General features: G+C 41.0%; 1 protein-coding gene across 1 annotated transcript; it reads left to right on the plus strand.

The window, feature by feature from the left end:
* Positions 1–6488: 6488 nt before the first annotated feature.
* LOC120666437 (major allergen Dau c 1-like) lies at positions 6489–7360 on the plus strand. Its single transcript, XM_039946279.1, has 2 exons — positions 6489–6777; positions 6867–7360. The coding sequence occupies exons 1-2, from the start codon at positions 6597–6599 to the stop codon at positions 7166–7168; spliced, it is 483 nt and encodes a 160-aa protein (XP_039802213.1). The 5' UTR covers positions 6489–6596; the 3' UTR covers positions 7169–7360.
* Positions 7361–16622: the final 9262 nt, after the last annotated feature.

The raw sequence follows: 16622 nt of genomic DNA on the forward strand, positions 1-16622 counted from the left end.
TAGTCCATATAAGTTGTCACTCAATTACCAAAACCAAGCAATGACCTTTCAACTGCTCTCGTACAGGTGTGTGCCCCCTCTCTCTCCGTCATGTTACCGAGGTTGTCTCATTGGTGCAGTTGGCGGAGGTTGTGCCATCCTGTCGGCGCCTACCAGTCCTTGCCACAGCCTTGCGACGATCGCCGAGATAAGTACCTCTCCTCCCTCCACCGCCCTCCCCTCCCTCCCCGGCCTCCTCCATCTCGCCTCAACCCCAAACCCTGGCAGCAACTTTGATTTGCTCTCTTCTTCCCTCTGGTTCCTCTGCCTTCCAGGACCAAACCGCGGAGATTTGTGAGCTCCGTATCTTTCTTCTGCTTTTGCCTCTCTCCTTCCCTGTGCAGTTTTTTCTTCTGATTTTGCCTTAGCCTAATCTGCAGCTTTTTTATTTTTGCCTTGGCCTAATCTGTAACTTTTTGATGTGGCTCACTAAAGGCACCTCGATGGCCTCATGTGACATGAGAGGGTAAGGGTTAAATAGCAGCAGCTGGATTGAAGCCTTTCAAGCCGGGTTCATCTCTTATTTGATCCTGTTTTTTTTTTCAGTCCAGATGCTGCAGCCCTTTACTGAGCGTGATTATGGTGTATTTCCCTTTGTTTGCAGGTTCAGCTAGCAGTGCAGAAAAAAGATGAGCCCTTATTGAACAGGTTCTTTTTTCATTTTTTTTATCCTTGCAGATGCTCTACTTCTTACCTTAGTCAAGTTGATATGTTTGAGTAATTTTTAGTTGCTGCCTGCAAGGTAGCTGTTTAATTCATAGATATACGATTAGGCTACCTTACTTATATTGCTATCAATAGCATATTTATCTGGATAGCCCACCTTAATAGGTTAGTACCTAGAGTTTGGCATGAAAGTCCCGCTTACTTTAGCATCGCAGATCTGGTATTATAATGGGACAGTAACCATATTTTTTGAAAAAAATGCTTATGCATGAAAAGGGACAATAATCATAGTTATATGAATGATAGCTTGGTTAACATGAAAAGGAATGCTGCTTTGCATTAACCTGTCTAGAACATGTGTTCCTAGAATTTGGCATGTCTGAAACAAGTTCCTTTAATTCGATATGCTTATTTTCTATAGCTGAACTACACTTATATATTATCTTTATTCATGTTACAAGGGGAGGAATTTATGTCTGCTGTTGCCTAAATCTTCATGTCGTTGCTATCTTGGCATTGCAAAAGTGAATTCTTGCTACTTAGAACAGAGTGGTGACCACATATTCTATTTTTTCAGTTATTGACATAAGGAGCAATCATCCAATGAAATTGTACAAACTCTTAGAAAAAAGGTCATATGGCTGCCAGTTTTTACATGTTTTACCTACGGTTTGTTCAAACCTTTTCTTTAATTCTACACAAGCCTCTAGGTTTCTAGCTTTAGGGGTCATGATTTAATAGTGTCAGCAACTTAGTTCTATTAGTTTGTGTTAGATGTAGGCTTGCTCATATGTACTGCTGCTATGATATTTTATTGAGATTGTTTTTAGTACACCTTACCATGAAAATTTCTTTATTGAGATTTATAAAGTGACAATTTCAATTTAGAGCTTAGTATGTGGTTTCAGTTTAGCTTCACAAATCTGTTATTATGAAGTGACCATAGCCTTAGCTGATATTTGTAGAGTTTCACAGAGAAGCTATGTAGGCAAATACTGAAAATGCATAACCACGTTTATGTTTTTTCCACTTCCGAAAATGTCTCTATATTTGAATCTGCTATAGTAGTGTTTGAATATGCTATCGATTAGAGTGATTTTCAGTTTAACAGATATGTGCTTCTACACCAGTTGATAACTCCATTCCAGAAAATGGATATTTAGACACTTGTTTTGTGCTGCTCAGGTCATTTCCTGCTCAATCAAGAAAAGCACAGTGCTTTTAAATTGCTACTGATTTCTGCTGTTGCTTTGCAACAATTTGCAAAGGTTAATTTACACTTGATACTTTGATACAATCTTCAGTATTTAAGTTTAATACCTTCCATTTAATGTCTGTAATTGATGTGATGCGCTTACTGCACTGTATTTATATACGCACCAAAAGGCCCTACATAGCTGTATTTAGCCATATACAACTATATTCCATCTATGCGATATTTTGCTTCATGTTCCTGCTTTATCATGTATCATACTGCTTATCCAAAAGAGTTTTAGGATGGAGCTTATAAGAGTTTAGCCATATCCAACCATATTCCATCTATGTGATATTTTGCTTCACCTTCCTACTCTATCATATAGTCTACCTCTAATCCAAAGGAGTCTAAGGATGGATATGCTAATTCAGCAACTAAGATAGAAAAGACTACCACAAGGAAAAAGTTTGTATTGCTAATACAATTTTTTTATAGCATGTCCAAAAAATCTCATATCTAACATGTACAACTTTTAGGTCGCGCCCCTCGCCTAGCAAGAAAATTGCTAGAAAACTGCAGCTTGATGGAGACAATGAAGATGAAGATGATGCTTGTGTCCATGACACTCCGAGGCCTAGGTATGCCCTTCCTACAAACTTCTAGATGAAACGAATAGATTAGCTACATATAGCTACACTTGATCAAAAATTATTATCTTTATTAATCATCACCAATTTGTGCATTTGCTACATCACAATATTATGAACATAATTTTTCTTATTAACCAAATAATCTTTCTGCACTTATCCTTGCAAAAACTTTTTTGATTTAGGTACTCCTACCATACCATGTTTACATGCCCTCCTGCTTATACAGTACATATCATCCTTGCTATTTTTTTCACATATCATCTTTGGATACCATACTTGCTATATTCTTCACATATGATATTTTTCTCTATACCTTAATACAAATTGTCATTACACCTGTATGAGATAGCCGCTTGTCACTGTAAACATCTTGAATTGTTGCTTCATGTTATCTTCAACTATTTTATAACTACATTTACAGTTCCAGCGTCGATGCTTAGAAGGAAGATGCGGGTCGGCTCATTTTATGTCTTCACAGTTGCAGCCGTTCCCAGGCCTACATCTGCTGAATTGCTACTAGATGCAAAGCTTTATAACCTGATGCTCAGTATCAATTAACTCTCTTTTGGATACTTTTGTGGCTGCAAACTGTGTTGCTTCCTACTTCCTCTTTAATATATTAGTACTCGCTTTTATTTGAGTTAGCATTCTGAGCTACCTACTAAAATGTTTGGTAGCTACTACTGCCGATCCTCAATTGTAATATATGGCTTGACAAAACTTATCGGCTGCACATGCCATTCACTCAGCAGTAGTGTCGTCATCGTCAACATATATATTTGCATCAGACAATTGCTTTGTGTTTGCCTGTCATTCGAAGCATTGCTGTATTAGATTTATAATCTTTTCTGTTGCTACATTTCTATGTTTCAATCTGAATTTTATGGTATATTTACTCATATATAAAAATATTTTTATTTGGAATCAAGAAACTGATGATAGAGCGCACAACGCGCGCATTATGTTCTAGTATAATAGATGGTTGATGAATTTTCAGGTGATGGTTTGTGGAATTATCATCATTAGTGACATATAACTGCACCCTCTTGGGGGAGGGGGTGGGGGTTAAGTTTCAAACTGGTATTACGATTCTAGTATCTCACGATATATTTCATAGGCCAACGGTATTGAAATTAAGAAAAAAAATGATCAAATGACATTCGAATTTAATGAAAAAAATCTTGAGTTAAGTACACTATTGGTCTGCATCAAACATGCTCGATGCTATCACCTAGGTCCTCGAACTTTTAATTTGTAGGCCTCTAAACTTAGAGAGAGAGAGAGAGAGTTTATTTTTAGCGTGCATTTTGTTATCAAGAAAGTTACTCCATGACGTGCTCTTGTCCATTTTCTCTATATATAACTGGATCAGCTTTTGGTTACAGATTATGTCCAAAATTCTAAATTAATATTTCTTAATTATTAATATAATATTTATGTAAAAATACTACCCAGAATATATGTTACCATATATTCATGTACGATGGAAGAGATAAGAATATCAATTCACAAACAAATGATTCATTTAAATATATATCAGACACAAATGGAGGTGTGATGCATAATGAAGGATTTGGTACATGTGGTTAGTTTTTGCATGCAAATCAAATCTGACCACTTAATTAGGCAAATAGTTGAGAGCCAGCCTAAAAAATTCACTCTTTATAGGATTTTTTCAATGGGAGAATTGCATTTTTTATAGGATGGAGGGAGTAATAACTTGTACTAACAGCAGTAAAGCTCTTCTTTTGTTTTGATCAAAACAAAAAAAGCTCTTCTTTTGTTTTTGAGAAAACAGCAGTAAAGCTCCTATGTGGTATTCCATCCGAAAGCTTCTTATGGGCCTGAGCAGCCCGTCCTACCGAAACCAATTTGCCGTTGGGCCTTGAGCACCTGACCTCCCCACAAGTCTGGCCCATTTTGTTCTCCTTTCCTTTCAACAATCAGTGTCCGGAAAACCACACCTTCTGGACTACTTGTGGGTCACTATTAGGGGTGGGCACAAAATCCAAACCCAAATATGTAAAAATTCGAATCTACTTTGGATAATTCGGTTTGTAGTTTCCAGTACCCCTAGAAAAATCCGAAGAATTCGAAGGTTCATCCTATGCAGCAGCCCAATAGAGCGCCAGACCTACAATTTCAGTCTAGCTCTGCTAAACTGGCAAATTCTAGCATCCCACCGACCCACCCCACATAGTGTTGTGAGTTTGAAACTAGTATTCCGTCTCTAGCAGCTCACATAGGAAAAAAAAGCTCAAAGCCTCTCGGGCCAACAAGATCAAAAATGCAAAATTCGATCAAATGACTTTCAAAGTTGATGAAGTTTCATACCAAGGTGCCTCGGCATCATCTCAAGGTGACGGATGAACAAGAGCGAGAATTCTTTGAGATGGACTGACCAAAAGATCTATCAAAGGATGTTCTCACACGTCGTAGCACCTTGAGACACAGGCTCCGTTCGGATGGTTGGGAAACTAGTCCAGCCGGCTGGTTCTGGCTGCCCAACTATTCAGTGGATAAGCCACGTCGGCCTCCTTTCAGCCCCCCAACAGTCATTCCAGTCCAGCTAGCCAGCCGGTTCTGACCAGCCAAACGGGTTAACAAGCAATAAATGAATGCCTAATGAAGGCGAAACTAGACAATCCGGGCACAACTGCAATCCAAGGCACAATGAGATCATGGGTCTACGATTCACCCAAATATTATCCACATCATGGTAACACACCTTAATTTGCATTTCACAAATCAAAGAAAAACATAGAACTTGTGAAATTTGCAAGTGAGCCAATATAAGGAAACTATGAAATAAAGGAGAGCATGAGATTTTTAGAATAAATTCCTCCAACAGAATCCTAAAGTAATATCGATTGTGACCTGGATGATACATACCTAATTGTATTTACTTCGAGTCTATTAAAACAATTTCGTACAAGTACAATACGCCCAACTACTATTCATTGTCAACCCTTCTAGATTGTATTGTCCAACTCTAAAATTTTCTGAGTTCGTCATCTTTGTCATCATCAAATTCTCTGAAACTTCTAAACCATATTTCCAAACAACTATGGAGGACTGCTTGGCCACTAAATTTTTCTAAGGTTCACCAGTTGACTATTTAGTGCATTTCTGGTTTTTTTAGGAAAGGATTATAGAACAAATGAATATTAATATTGTGAGCTCTGTTACAATGATTGTTAAGTACAAATAGATACTTTTAGATATTTTTACCTTGAACTTTTTTTCTAGCTGTTGATCTATGAAAAATATTCATAAAAAATAAATTAAATTAGTATTCAGTCCCATTTTTTGATACTTGGTCCCACATTTTTAAGTACCAGGTACTTTATCTTAGGTCCTTCCTAACTCCACCATCATAGGATTCTATTAGACGGACGACTTCAATTTTTTTTCAATCATTGTAAAATTTCTCTAATATATTTTTCATCAGTTCTTTAATAGATCCATGGGTACTTTGGCTTCCGCATATGGGAGTCCTTTTCCCCATCCTTCTAACATCCAAACTTCAAGCTTGTTTAATGAAAGATTAATACAAGTAATTTGATCTACCGGTGGATTTTTAGTTGTTTTTTATTCAAATAATACCCCATGTGGCATGAGTCCTCTGCTATCCTTGGCCTTTTGGATCAAGTAGAATCAAGCCAGTACGATCACAGTATAAACAGGCTACCTGACTAGATGATTTTTTGCTTCCTGCCTGCTAGTCTCTGAAAATAATAATTTGTACAATTAAATAAAAATCCAAGCGTTCATTCTTCAACGCTTCTAGAGCACATCCAGGTCTGAATTTTCCTGGTCCAAAACATGTGATCACCGCAGTCTCTGAATTCCACATCATCCAACAACCCGGTCCACACTTGCTTCCAACCTCCCATCTTGCTGGCACGCCCCGGGCCGCCACATCTATAAATAACCCTTGATGGCACAGTGTTCAGCAAAAACACAATCACACAACAAAGACTCTCATCAGTGACCAGGACGTCTTCAGTTCTTCACTGATCAGTGTCAACTGACTTGTTGCCACGATGGTTGTCGGCAAAGTCACACTGGAGTACCCGGTGGCCGTGTCGGTCGAGCTGCTGTGGAAGGTGGCCTTCTCCGGTGACGTGTCCATCTTCACCAAGGCCTGCGTTGGCATGATTGATGCCATCGAGGTCGACGGTGATGGCGGGCCCGGGAGCGTCACCACCATGAAGCTCAACCCTGGTAGGTATCAAGCCCGGGAACAAGCTAGGCACATGACGTCGTGTCGCCGGGGCTCGCTTGAGTCATATCTTTCTTGTTTCTTGTTGCAGCCGTGAGCGACGCGAAGGTGTTCAAGACCCGGCTCCTGTCGCGCGATGCGGCGGCGCGCGTGGTGAAGTCGGAGATGGTGGTGGAGGGCGAACTGGCCGGAAAGTTCAAGTCACAGGTGTCCGAGGTGAAGGTGGTGCCGGCCGGCGACGGTGCCAGCGTGGCGCACATGACGGTGGATTATGAGCGGGTGGACGGCACGCTGCTGCCGCCGGAGGAGGAGGCCAGGATCGGGCAGGGCTACCTCGGCCTCATCAAGAAGGTGGAGGAGTACCTCGTCGCGCACCCTAGCGAGTTCGCCTAAAGCTACCATGAGCATCGCCCGTGTTAAATAAATTAAATGATGGTTATCGTGCTGTGTGTTTTTTATTTCAAAATCGGAATAATGAGAGGAAGTGATCCTCTGCTTGGTCCGGTGATTGTGCTTGTGGGGAAACAACAGTTTCAGTTTTTGTACCAACAGTTTATATTCTACAGTACGGTCTTTATTATTATTTTTTTGCCTCGTGTCACCTGCTCCAAAGTCGATACCAGTGTCTATGTCTTCCTCCAGTTGCAATGATTGGTGAGAACTGGCCATGGAAATTGTTGATGCCAACCATAATAATGCAATTAGATATATTAGATTGCTACATGGCATAGTTGTTTTCAGGCACCCCAGTAGTGGACACGTACGCCACCGGTACTCCTAAAAGTTGGCAAGGTAAAATCAAGATAGTTGCCATAAAATGCACACAGTTTTGCAACAGTAGCACCTGTTGGAATTGATCTCGGACCGGGCTTTTGCCCAACGGCAAAGCCCAGCTCGGACTCCCCCTCGCGCCCTGATCGGGGGCGCCCAGCCTTCCTCTGGCTGATGGGCCCCTGTTGCACAGCGCCATAATAAATAGGGGTGAGGGGCCGGGGCGCTCAGTACGAGGTTCACCGCGCCGCCAACACCCTCACCCACAGAAACCCAAGACCGATGTAGTAGGGGGCGCTGGAGCAGGGGGAAGTTCCGCCACCGCCACCGTCGTCGCTTCTGCGCCGTCGTCGCTGCCATCGTCCACAACTCTGATGACACGCCCGCGACGTTGCCACTGCACTGCTCGTCGCCGCCCTAGAGCGGATCTCCATCAATGAACCCGATATGGCCGGCTCGAGCTCTTCCTCTGGCGGCGAAGGTTCTCTACACCCTCTATGTGTCCTTACTTGTAATAGATCTAGGACTCTCTTATACTCAGAGAAAGAAAAGAAGAAAGAAACCCCTCTTATCTACTCTCTGGTGATCCAAAAGTTCTAACAATGGTATCAATCGCCTACACTAGAGTGTAGATCGAGATGGGGACAGAAGGATTTGACCACGAATCGAAAGAAAATGAAAAAAGAAAACCCTAACCCTTGCAAAAGAGGAAAGAGGGGCGGCGGACCTACCTGGGTCTTGCCGCCGGCACCACCGCCGATGTGCGGCAAAGAAATGCGTTGCCGCTCGCCGGAGCGCAGCAAAGGAATGAGCCACAGCTCGCTACCGGCCGGGACGTCGGATGCGTGCACGCAATTGCGCTAGTGGGCACCGCGCTGGACTGCTCGACAGTGGTGCGTTCACCCTACGGTGAGTGCGCGCACCGGCGAGGGGACCGGCGGCGGCGCCGCCCCATCCTCCTCCAGTGAGGTGTGCTCCGGCCGCCGCCTCTGTTTGGGGAGAGAGAAAGGGAAGGGACGAAATGATCTAGGGTTTAGGGGGCTGCGGTCGACCACCGGGTTTTGATCCCGTGAAGATCAAGGAGCCGTCGGATGTGATCTGACAGGCAGGATTCGTCGTGGCCTCACGGGCCAAATGCAGCCCAGGTGGGCGCCGCGTGTGGGCCGGATTCGCAGCCCAGGCCCAGGTTGTGAGCTGGGCGCGGGGGCGCTGCGCGCGCGGGCAGGCCGCGTGCCTACTGGGCCGCCGTGACGGACCGTTCGGCCCAAATGGTGTGCTCAGTGTGCTGACCAGCCTCGGGCCGATTCTATGAGCCGGGCCGAGAGTTCAGCCGAGAACAGTAAAGAAAGTTTAAGTTTTTTCATTATTTCAGAGGCAATTTTGGTAGCCTTCTGTATAGTCTTTTGATCTCTATCCAAATTTGAACCAACAGGATAATTTGTTTAGAGAAAAGTAAAGTTTTATAGTCATATTGCTTCTGAATAAATGTATTTCACATTTTTCTGCTGCAAAGATTAAAGTCATTGCTCTCTAATTTAATTCGAACCAACAGGACAATTAAATTTAAGAGCATGTTTAAAGAGTTTACTTGAAAAGTGTATTATGATATTGTTATTTTCTGACCAACATAATTAATAGCAATATTATAATTTTTTATGATTTTTCTTTTATTTCTATTTCTGCCCAACGATGATATAGATTTAATTGCATAAACAGTTGTATGTCTTATTTTTGACCAACATTGGAACTAATTCATGCAATTGTTATTGTTGTAGTTTCACTTTCTTTGTCAGTTCTGGAGGGATGTACTTGATGACCTGCACAAGGGTGTCCCAAATCTCAAAGGTGACAACTGTGGAGAATGGCGCAAGAAGGTTGACATAGCCTTCATTTGCGCAGAGGTGGACTGGGTTCTCTCTGAACCACAGCCCAAAGAGCCGCCTAAACTAGTAAGGGCGACAGAGGACACTAATGCTGAATGGCAGAAAAAGCAGAGGGACTATGTTACTTTAAAGATGTCTTATGACTTAGAAAGCAAAAAGTGGGGAAATGCCAACAAGAAATGTATGGCATTCATAAAGAACACGATTGAGCCTGCTATAGTGGGCTCAATCGCAGAGTGTGACTCTGCCGGAGGGTGCCTTATAAGAATACAGAGCCAGTTCACTGGTTCTTCAAAGACTTATGCAACCATGCTAATAAAACAGCTAGTCACAGAAAAGTACCATGGTGGGAACATAGGCATAAGAGAGCACATACTAAGGATGAGCAACATGAATGCCAAGCTCAAACCTATGGAGTTGGATCTTCCAGAGAAGTTCCTTGTCCATCTGGTTTTTGCTTCCCTACCATACCAGCTTGAGACTTTTGTCGTTAATTATGACATGTAGCCTGGAAACTGGGATCTGGAAAAGACAATTGCTATGTGTGTGCAAGAGGAAGATAGAATCAAAGCTCAGCATGGAGGTTCAGTGAACTATGTACATCAGACCAAAAAGAAAAAGACTTTTCATGCTGCCTCTTCCTCAAAGTCAAAAGACAAAGGACCCATGCAGTATCAGCATCAGGAAAACAAGAATCCTCCAGTGGAAAATGATGAATGCTTTCACTATCATCAGAAGGGGTACTACAAGGGAGATTGTCACGTTTTCTTAAAGTCACTCATGGCAAAGAAAGGTGAGAACATTATTTCATTTGTAAATGAATCCTTGTATATACAGTATTCCAAATCCACTTGGTGGATTGACTTAGGGACAACTGTTCATGTTGCTAATTCTTTACAGGGATTCCATTCGACAAGGACTAGGCGAAGAAGCGAAAGGCACATTAAAGTTGCAAATGGAGTGCAAGCAGATGTTGAAGTTGTTGGCGATGTCTCCCTCGAGCTAGTTAATGGCATGCTTGTATTGAGAGATGTTTTATTTGTTCCTTCGCTTCATAGAAACTTGATTAGTGTATCACGTATGGACACAGATGGTTATGGTTGCCATTTTGAAAATGGCAAATGTCAGATATTGTTTAATAATGTTTGTGTTGGTGATGCTGTCCTACACAATGAGCTTTATTTATTGTCACTACTTCATAAAGTACCTTCTATGTGTGATGCAAATGTAAATGTGATAGCATCCTTGTCAGTCAATGCGAACAGGAAAAGAAAGAGAACTCAAGTTGAATCGTCGAAATTATGGCATTGTCGTTTAGGCCATATTTTGAGGGGGAGAATTGAAAGATTAGTTAAGAATGAAATTCTTCCTCCACTACAGTTCTCTAATCTTGAACAATGCATAGAATGCATTAACGGAAAGTTTGTAAAGAAAATTAAAATGGGTGCCAAACGAAGCACGAGAATTTTAGAGATAATCCACACAGACATTTGTGATCCATTTCCTATGCGAAGTGTGGATGGTTGTTACTCGTTCATAACATCACAGATGATTACTCCCGTTTTGGCTACATTTATCCAATTAAAGAAAGATTAGAGGCATTGGATAAATTTAAGATATTCAAAGCTGAAGTTGAAAATCAGCATGATAAAAGAATTAAAATAGTAAGATCTGATCGGGGGAAGGGGGAGGACTACTGTTTGCATACCCCATATGGACAAATTTCTGGACCTTTTGCAAGGTTTCTACAAGAAAATGGAATAGTCGCCCAGTATTCAACACCGGGCGAGCCTCAACAGAATAGAGTAGCTGAAAGGCGTAACCGTACATTGATGGATATGGTGCGCAGTATGATGAGTTACTCCACCTTGCCATTGAGTTTGTGGATGGAGGCGTTAAAAACTGCCATACATATTCTCAACAGAGTGCCAAGTAAGTCGGTGCCCAAAACACTGTATGAGCTGTGGACAGGTAGAGTACCCTCGCTAAACCTTATGGACAGGTAGAGTACCCTCGCTAAACCACCTGCGTGTGTGGGGGAGTCCCGCTGAGGCTAGAGTATTTAATCCAAATATTGGGAAATTGGATCCCAAGACAGTAAGCTGCCATTTCATTGGCTATCCTGAAAAGTCAAAATGTTTTCGTTTCTACTATCCAGACAGACACACAAAGTTTGTAGAAACAAGACATTCTGTTTTCCTACAGGAGGAAATGGTAAGGGGGAGTATGGTAGCTCGAGAAATTGATCTTGAGGAGAAGCGGGTGTATGTGCCCACTCCAATGATTCAAGAATCATTTTTCTCACTACCTGTTGATGCTGCACCAATAATACCTGATATTGTGATGCCAACACGTATTGTGAATTCTCCAGCTGTGGTAACAAATGATAATAGGGAACCTGTCCTTCAAGATCCGACAGAACCAATTGCCACAGATGAGGGGGAGCCACAACAACCCCAAGATGATAATGTGCCACAAGTTGAGATACAAATTGTACCAGAAGCCGAGGCCCCTAGAAGGTCTCAAAGAGTCAGAAGGTCAGCTATTTCTAGCGACTATAAAGTTTATAATACAGAAGAGTCTCATATGGAGGGTGATCCCACTTCATATGAAGAAGCCATGAGAAGTGTTCACTCATCAGAATGGCTTGAGGCTATGAAAGATGAGATGAAATCGATGAGTTCCAATGGTGTTTGGGACTTAGAGAAAATTCCAAAAGGAGCCAAACCAGTAGGCTGCAAATGAATCTACAAGATTAAACGTGACTCCAGAGGGAATGTAGAAAGGTTTAAAGCACGACTCGTGGGAAAGGGCTTTACGCAAAGAGAAGGGATTGATTACAATGAGACATTCTCTCCAGTCTCATGTAAAGATTCCTTCAGAATTATAATGGCATTGGTGGCACATTATGATTTAGAGTTACATCAGATGGATGCAAAGACGGCATTCCTTAATGGGGATCTAAATGAAAATGTTTACATGGCACAACCGAAAGATTTTGTCATGGAAGGAAAAGAACGTATGGGATGCCGCCTAAAGAAATCTATTTATGGATTAAAACAAGCCTCTAAGTAGTGATTGCAAAAGTTTGATGAAACCATAAGGAAATTTGGGTTTAAAGAAAATGACGAGGACAATTGCATTTATGCAAAGTTTAAAAGTGGGAAATTTATTTTCCTTATCCTGTACGTGGATGACATTTTACTTGTAAGTAGTGATGTCGGTCTGCTACTGGAGACAAAGAAATTTTTGTCCTCAAATTTTGATATGAAAGATCTTGGTGAAACTTTATTTGTTTTGGGAATTGAAATTCACCAAGATAGAAGAAAGAGGGTATTAGGATTGTCACAGAAGGCTTACTTGGAAAAAGTTCTAAAAAAATACAGTATGCATGCATGTAAGCCTTCACCTGCTCCTATAGTCAAGGGCAATAGATTTTGGAAATTTCAATATCCCAGGAACCAATATGAGATCGATCAAATAAAAGCGGTTTCATATACTTCAGCTGTCGGAAGCCTATAGTATGCTCAAGTGTGTACACGCCCTGACTTGACATTTGTTACCGGGATACTTGGCAGATATCAATGTAATCCAGGACAGACACACTAGATAATGGTAAAGAAAGCTTTGCGCTATGTGCAAGGCACAAAAGGCCTCATATTAACTATAGAAGTCTGACACCCTAGAGATAGAAGGGTACTCAGATGCAGATTTTGCGGGAGACATAGATGATCGGAAGTCCACATCCGGTTAAGTTTTTACTTTCGCAGGAGGAGCTATATCGTGGAAAAGCTCCAAGCAAAGTGTCACTGTATCATCAACGATGCATATAGAATTTGTTGCATGTTATGAGGCCTCGGGACAGGTTGAATGGTTAAAGAAATTCATACCCGGTTTAAGAGTGGTAGACAGCATTCAAAGACCACTCAAAATGTACTGCGACAATGAATCCTTAGTGTTCTATTCTCACAATAATAAGTCAAGTGGTGCTGCCAAACACATTGACATAAAGTTTTATATTGTGAAAGAGAAAATCCAGGATCACACCATTAGTATTGAGCATATAAGCATAAAGAAAATGCTTACGGATCCGCTCACAAAAGGCTTACTACCCAGCGTGTTCAGTAAACACGTAGCCGGCATGGGTTTAATGGAAAGCCTGTGATTCCTGGACCATATAGGGCCCAAAAGTTAAAGAATTGTTTCAAAACAGTGAAGTGTATGGTAGCTGTTAAATCTATCGGCAATTGACCGTGACGATGAAGCATGCTCTATGCGCTAATCTGTGATGGAACAAGTAAAGTTAAAAGTGTTAAAGATAAAGTATAATGTTGAAAAGTATAAAGTAAGATCAAGGGGGAGAACGTTGGAATTGATCTCGGGCTGGGCTTTTGCCCAACGGCAAGCCTAGCTCAAACTCCCCCTCGCGTCTTGATCGGGGGTGCCCAACCTTCCTCTAGCTGGTGGGCCCCTATTGCACAGCGCCACAATAAATAGGGGTGAGGGTCCGGGGCGCTCGGTACGAGGTTCACCGTGCTGCCAACACCCTCACCCGCAAAAACCCTAGACCGATCTAGTAGGGGGCGCTAGAGCAGCGGGAAGTTCCACCACTGCTGCCGTCATCGCTTCTGCGCCGTCGTTGCTGCCATCGTCCACGACTCCGATGATACGTCCGCAACGTCGCCACTGCACCGCTCGTCGCCGCCCTAGAGCAGATCTCCATCAACAAACCCGAGATGTCCGGCTCGAGCTCTTCCTCTGGCGGCGAAGGTCCTCTACACCCTCTATGTGTCCTTACTTGTAATAGATCTAGGACTCTCTTATACTCGGAGAAAGAAAAGGAGAAAGAAACCCCCTCTGATCTACTCTCTGGTGATCCAAAAGTTCTAACAGCACCACGCCGAGACTAGCACTGATTCCTTCGGGACTTTGATAGAGTAGCATAGATATGTAGATGCAAGCAATGTACAGGAACTATCACATTGTACTAAGGCACTTCCCCGTCCTGAAATATAAGGTATTTTGATTTGTTCTAAAATTAAAGTAGTAAGATTTGACCAAATTTATAAAAAATATTAACATCTAATAAGTAAAGTATGAAATATATTTCATAACGGATCTAATTATTCTCATTCAACATTCAAGATATTATCACTCTTTTCTATAAACTTAATCGAACTTAGATCTGTTTCACTTGAGCAAACCAAAATGTCTTACATTTCTGGATGGAGCGAATAGAAGATACCAAATCTCCACCTATACACTTCATCAAATGTAAAACTTTATTATTTGGAACGTGATAATCCTCCATTTAGGTGAAGGTAAGAATCCTGATAGTATCTAGCCTAAGGGTTGCTGAGTCAGGCTTGGATGAAAAGATCAAATTTTATCCCAAGCAAATTCCAAATACAGGGTAGTGGAGCCGGGCTGATTTAAATGTTGGCGCAAAAACCTAAACCCAATACGTAAAAGGTAAAGTCTCATTTTGACGCATGCAATAGTACAATAGTCTGATTTTCAAACCTGAACTGATTTTTTAAAAAGAATAAAATTCACATTCAATCTAAAATCTCAATACTAATTTAATTTAATTTAGAAAAATATGAAATTAGTACCAATTTTTTTCTAAAAATGCAACCTACATGTCGATAAGTGCTCTATTTGAATCAAAATAATAGACACAACTATAAGCAAAAAATTAAAAAATAGAAAATTTTGGATCCGAATAACTAGCCGGAAGAACACTAACGAATATGTTATATTTAGAAAAAATATGGGCACTTGTTTCTTATTTTTCTAAATTAAAATGATTAACTTATGAATTGTTTATTTTAAACTCGAATATTTTCAGAAAATGACCTTTGAAACTTCTTAAGGGGTCAAATTTATTCGAATTCAGTAGTGTTGTTGAAACTAAAAAAATTAGACTTTCAAATAATTCGAGTGTAAGCTAGACTTTTCCTTATATAAAAATATAAAAGCTATTTTGGGTAATTTGGTTTTTGACTCATGGTGCCCTAAATAAGCCCAGAATGTCACCCCATGCAGTATATCAGTAGAGCATCAGACCTACAATTTCACCGTAGCCCAATTAAACCGGTGAATCTAGAATCCCACTGACCCACCCCACCAAGCCATCTACTCAATCTGCCTCCACCATTCATACCTCTTTACTCCCCGACATTGTTGTCTTCCGCCTCTTCCTAGTTATCGCCCCACCCTTCGTGCTCCGCTGCCCGTTATAGGTAAGGATTTTAAGTATGAAACTGGTACATTCTGATACTGGCTGGCGGCTGCTAAAATAAGAAAAAAAATTCAAAGCTCTCTCAGGCCAACAAGATCAAGACTAGAAAAGTCTATCATATAAGCTTTCAAATTTGATGAAAAGGTTTAAACGCCAATAAAAGAATCCATCCAAAATATTAATATTTCATAATAAACTTTATGAATAACAAGGTAGATGAAATATGGGTGAGGGATCAACAAGAACAAGAACTCCAAATTTGTGGTGCTTTTGAGATGGATTGATCAAAAGAACTTCCCAAAAATGTTCTCACACATCCCACCTTGAAGACATAAGAATTCATCAAAAATCACCACATAAGCGATAAATGAACATCTAATAAAGGCAAAACTAGACATTCTAGGCACAAGATCAACCCTAGGCACCATGAAATCATGAGTCTTGGATTTTACCCAAATATCATCCACATCATGGCAGCACAAACCCAAAACTCGCATTTTGCGAATCGAAGAAAAAACTTGCAAGAAATTAGCAAGGGGGTAAATATAAGGAAGCTAGGAGAGATTTCTAGAAAATGTTCATTGGTCCTTCTAGAATCTTAAAGAACTATTGATTGCGGCCTGGACGACACACACTAACTTGTACGCAACCAGCATATGAAAACAATTTTGTACAAGCATGCACCCAACTACTACTCCAAGTCAACCCTTCTAGATGATATTATCCAAATCTAAAATTCTCTTGTCGTCATCTTTATCAGCATCAAACTTAAGAATCTTCTAAATTATATTTCCCACATTGGAGGACCGCTTGACCATTACTTCTTTTTATGGTCGTTCACCAGAATACTACATAGTGCATCCATAATTTTATATCAAAAGATGCAAAAACACATTAATATCAATATTGCTTTCCTATTCTGTATGTGTAATATATCTGTGGGTCCCTC

The sequence above is a fragment of the Panicum virgatum genome, chromosome 3N (genome assembly GCF_016808335.1).
Source record: "Panicum virgatum strain AP13 chromosome 3N, P.virgatum_v5, whole genome shotgun sequence".
In the NCBI taxonomy this organism is placed as follows: Eukaryota; Viridiplantae; Streptophyta; class Magnoliopsida; order Poales; family Poaceae; genus Panicum; species Panicum virgatum.

Bases quoted from the DNA above. Each gene is read 5' to 3' on its own strand.
- LOC120666437 (XM_039946279.1), top strand. From the start codon at position 6,597: ATGGTTGTCGGCAAAGTCACACTGGAGTACCCGGTGGCCGTGTCGGTC. The intron at 6,778-6,866 runs GTAGGTATCAAG...TTCTTGTTGCAG, and splicing joins CACCATGAAGCTCAACCCTG to CCGTGAGCGACGCGAAGGTG.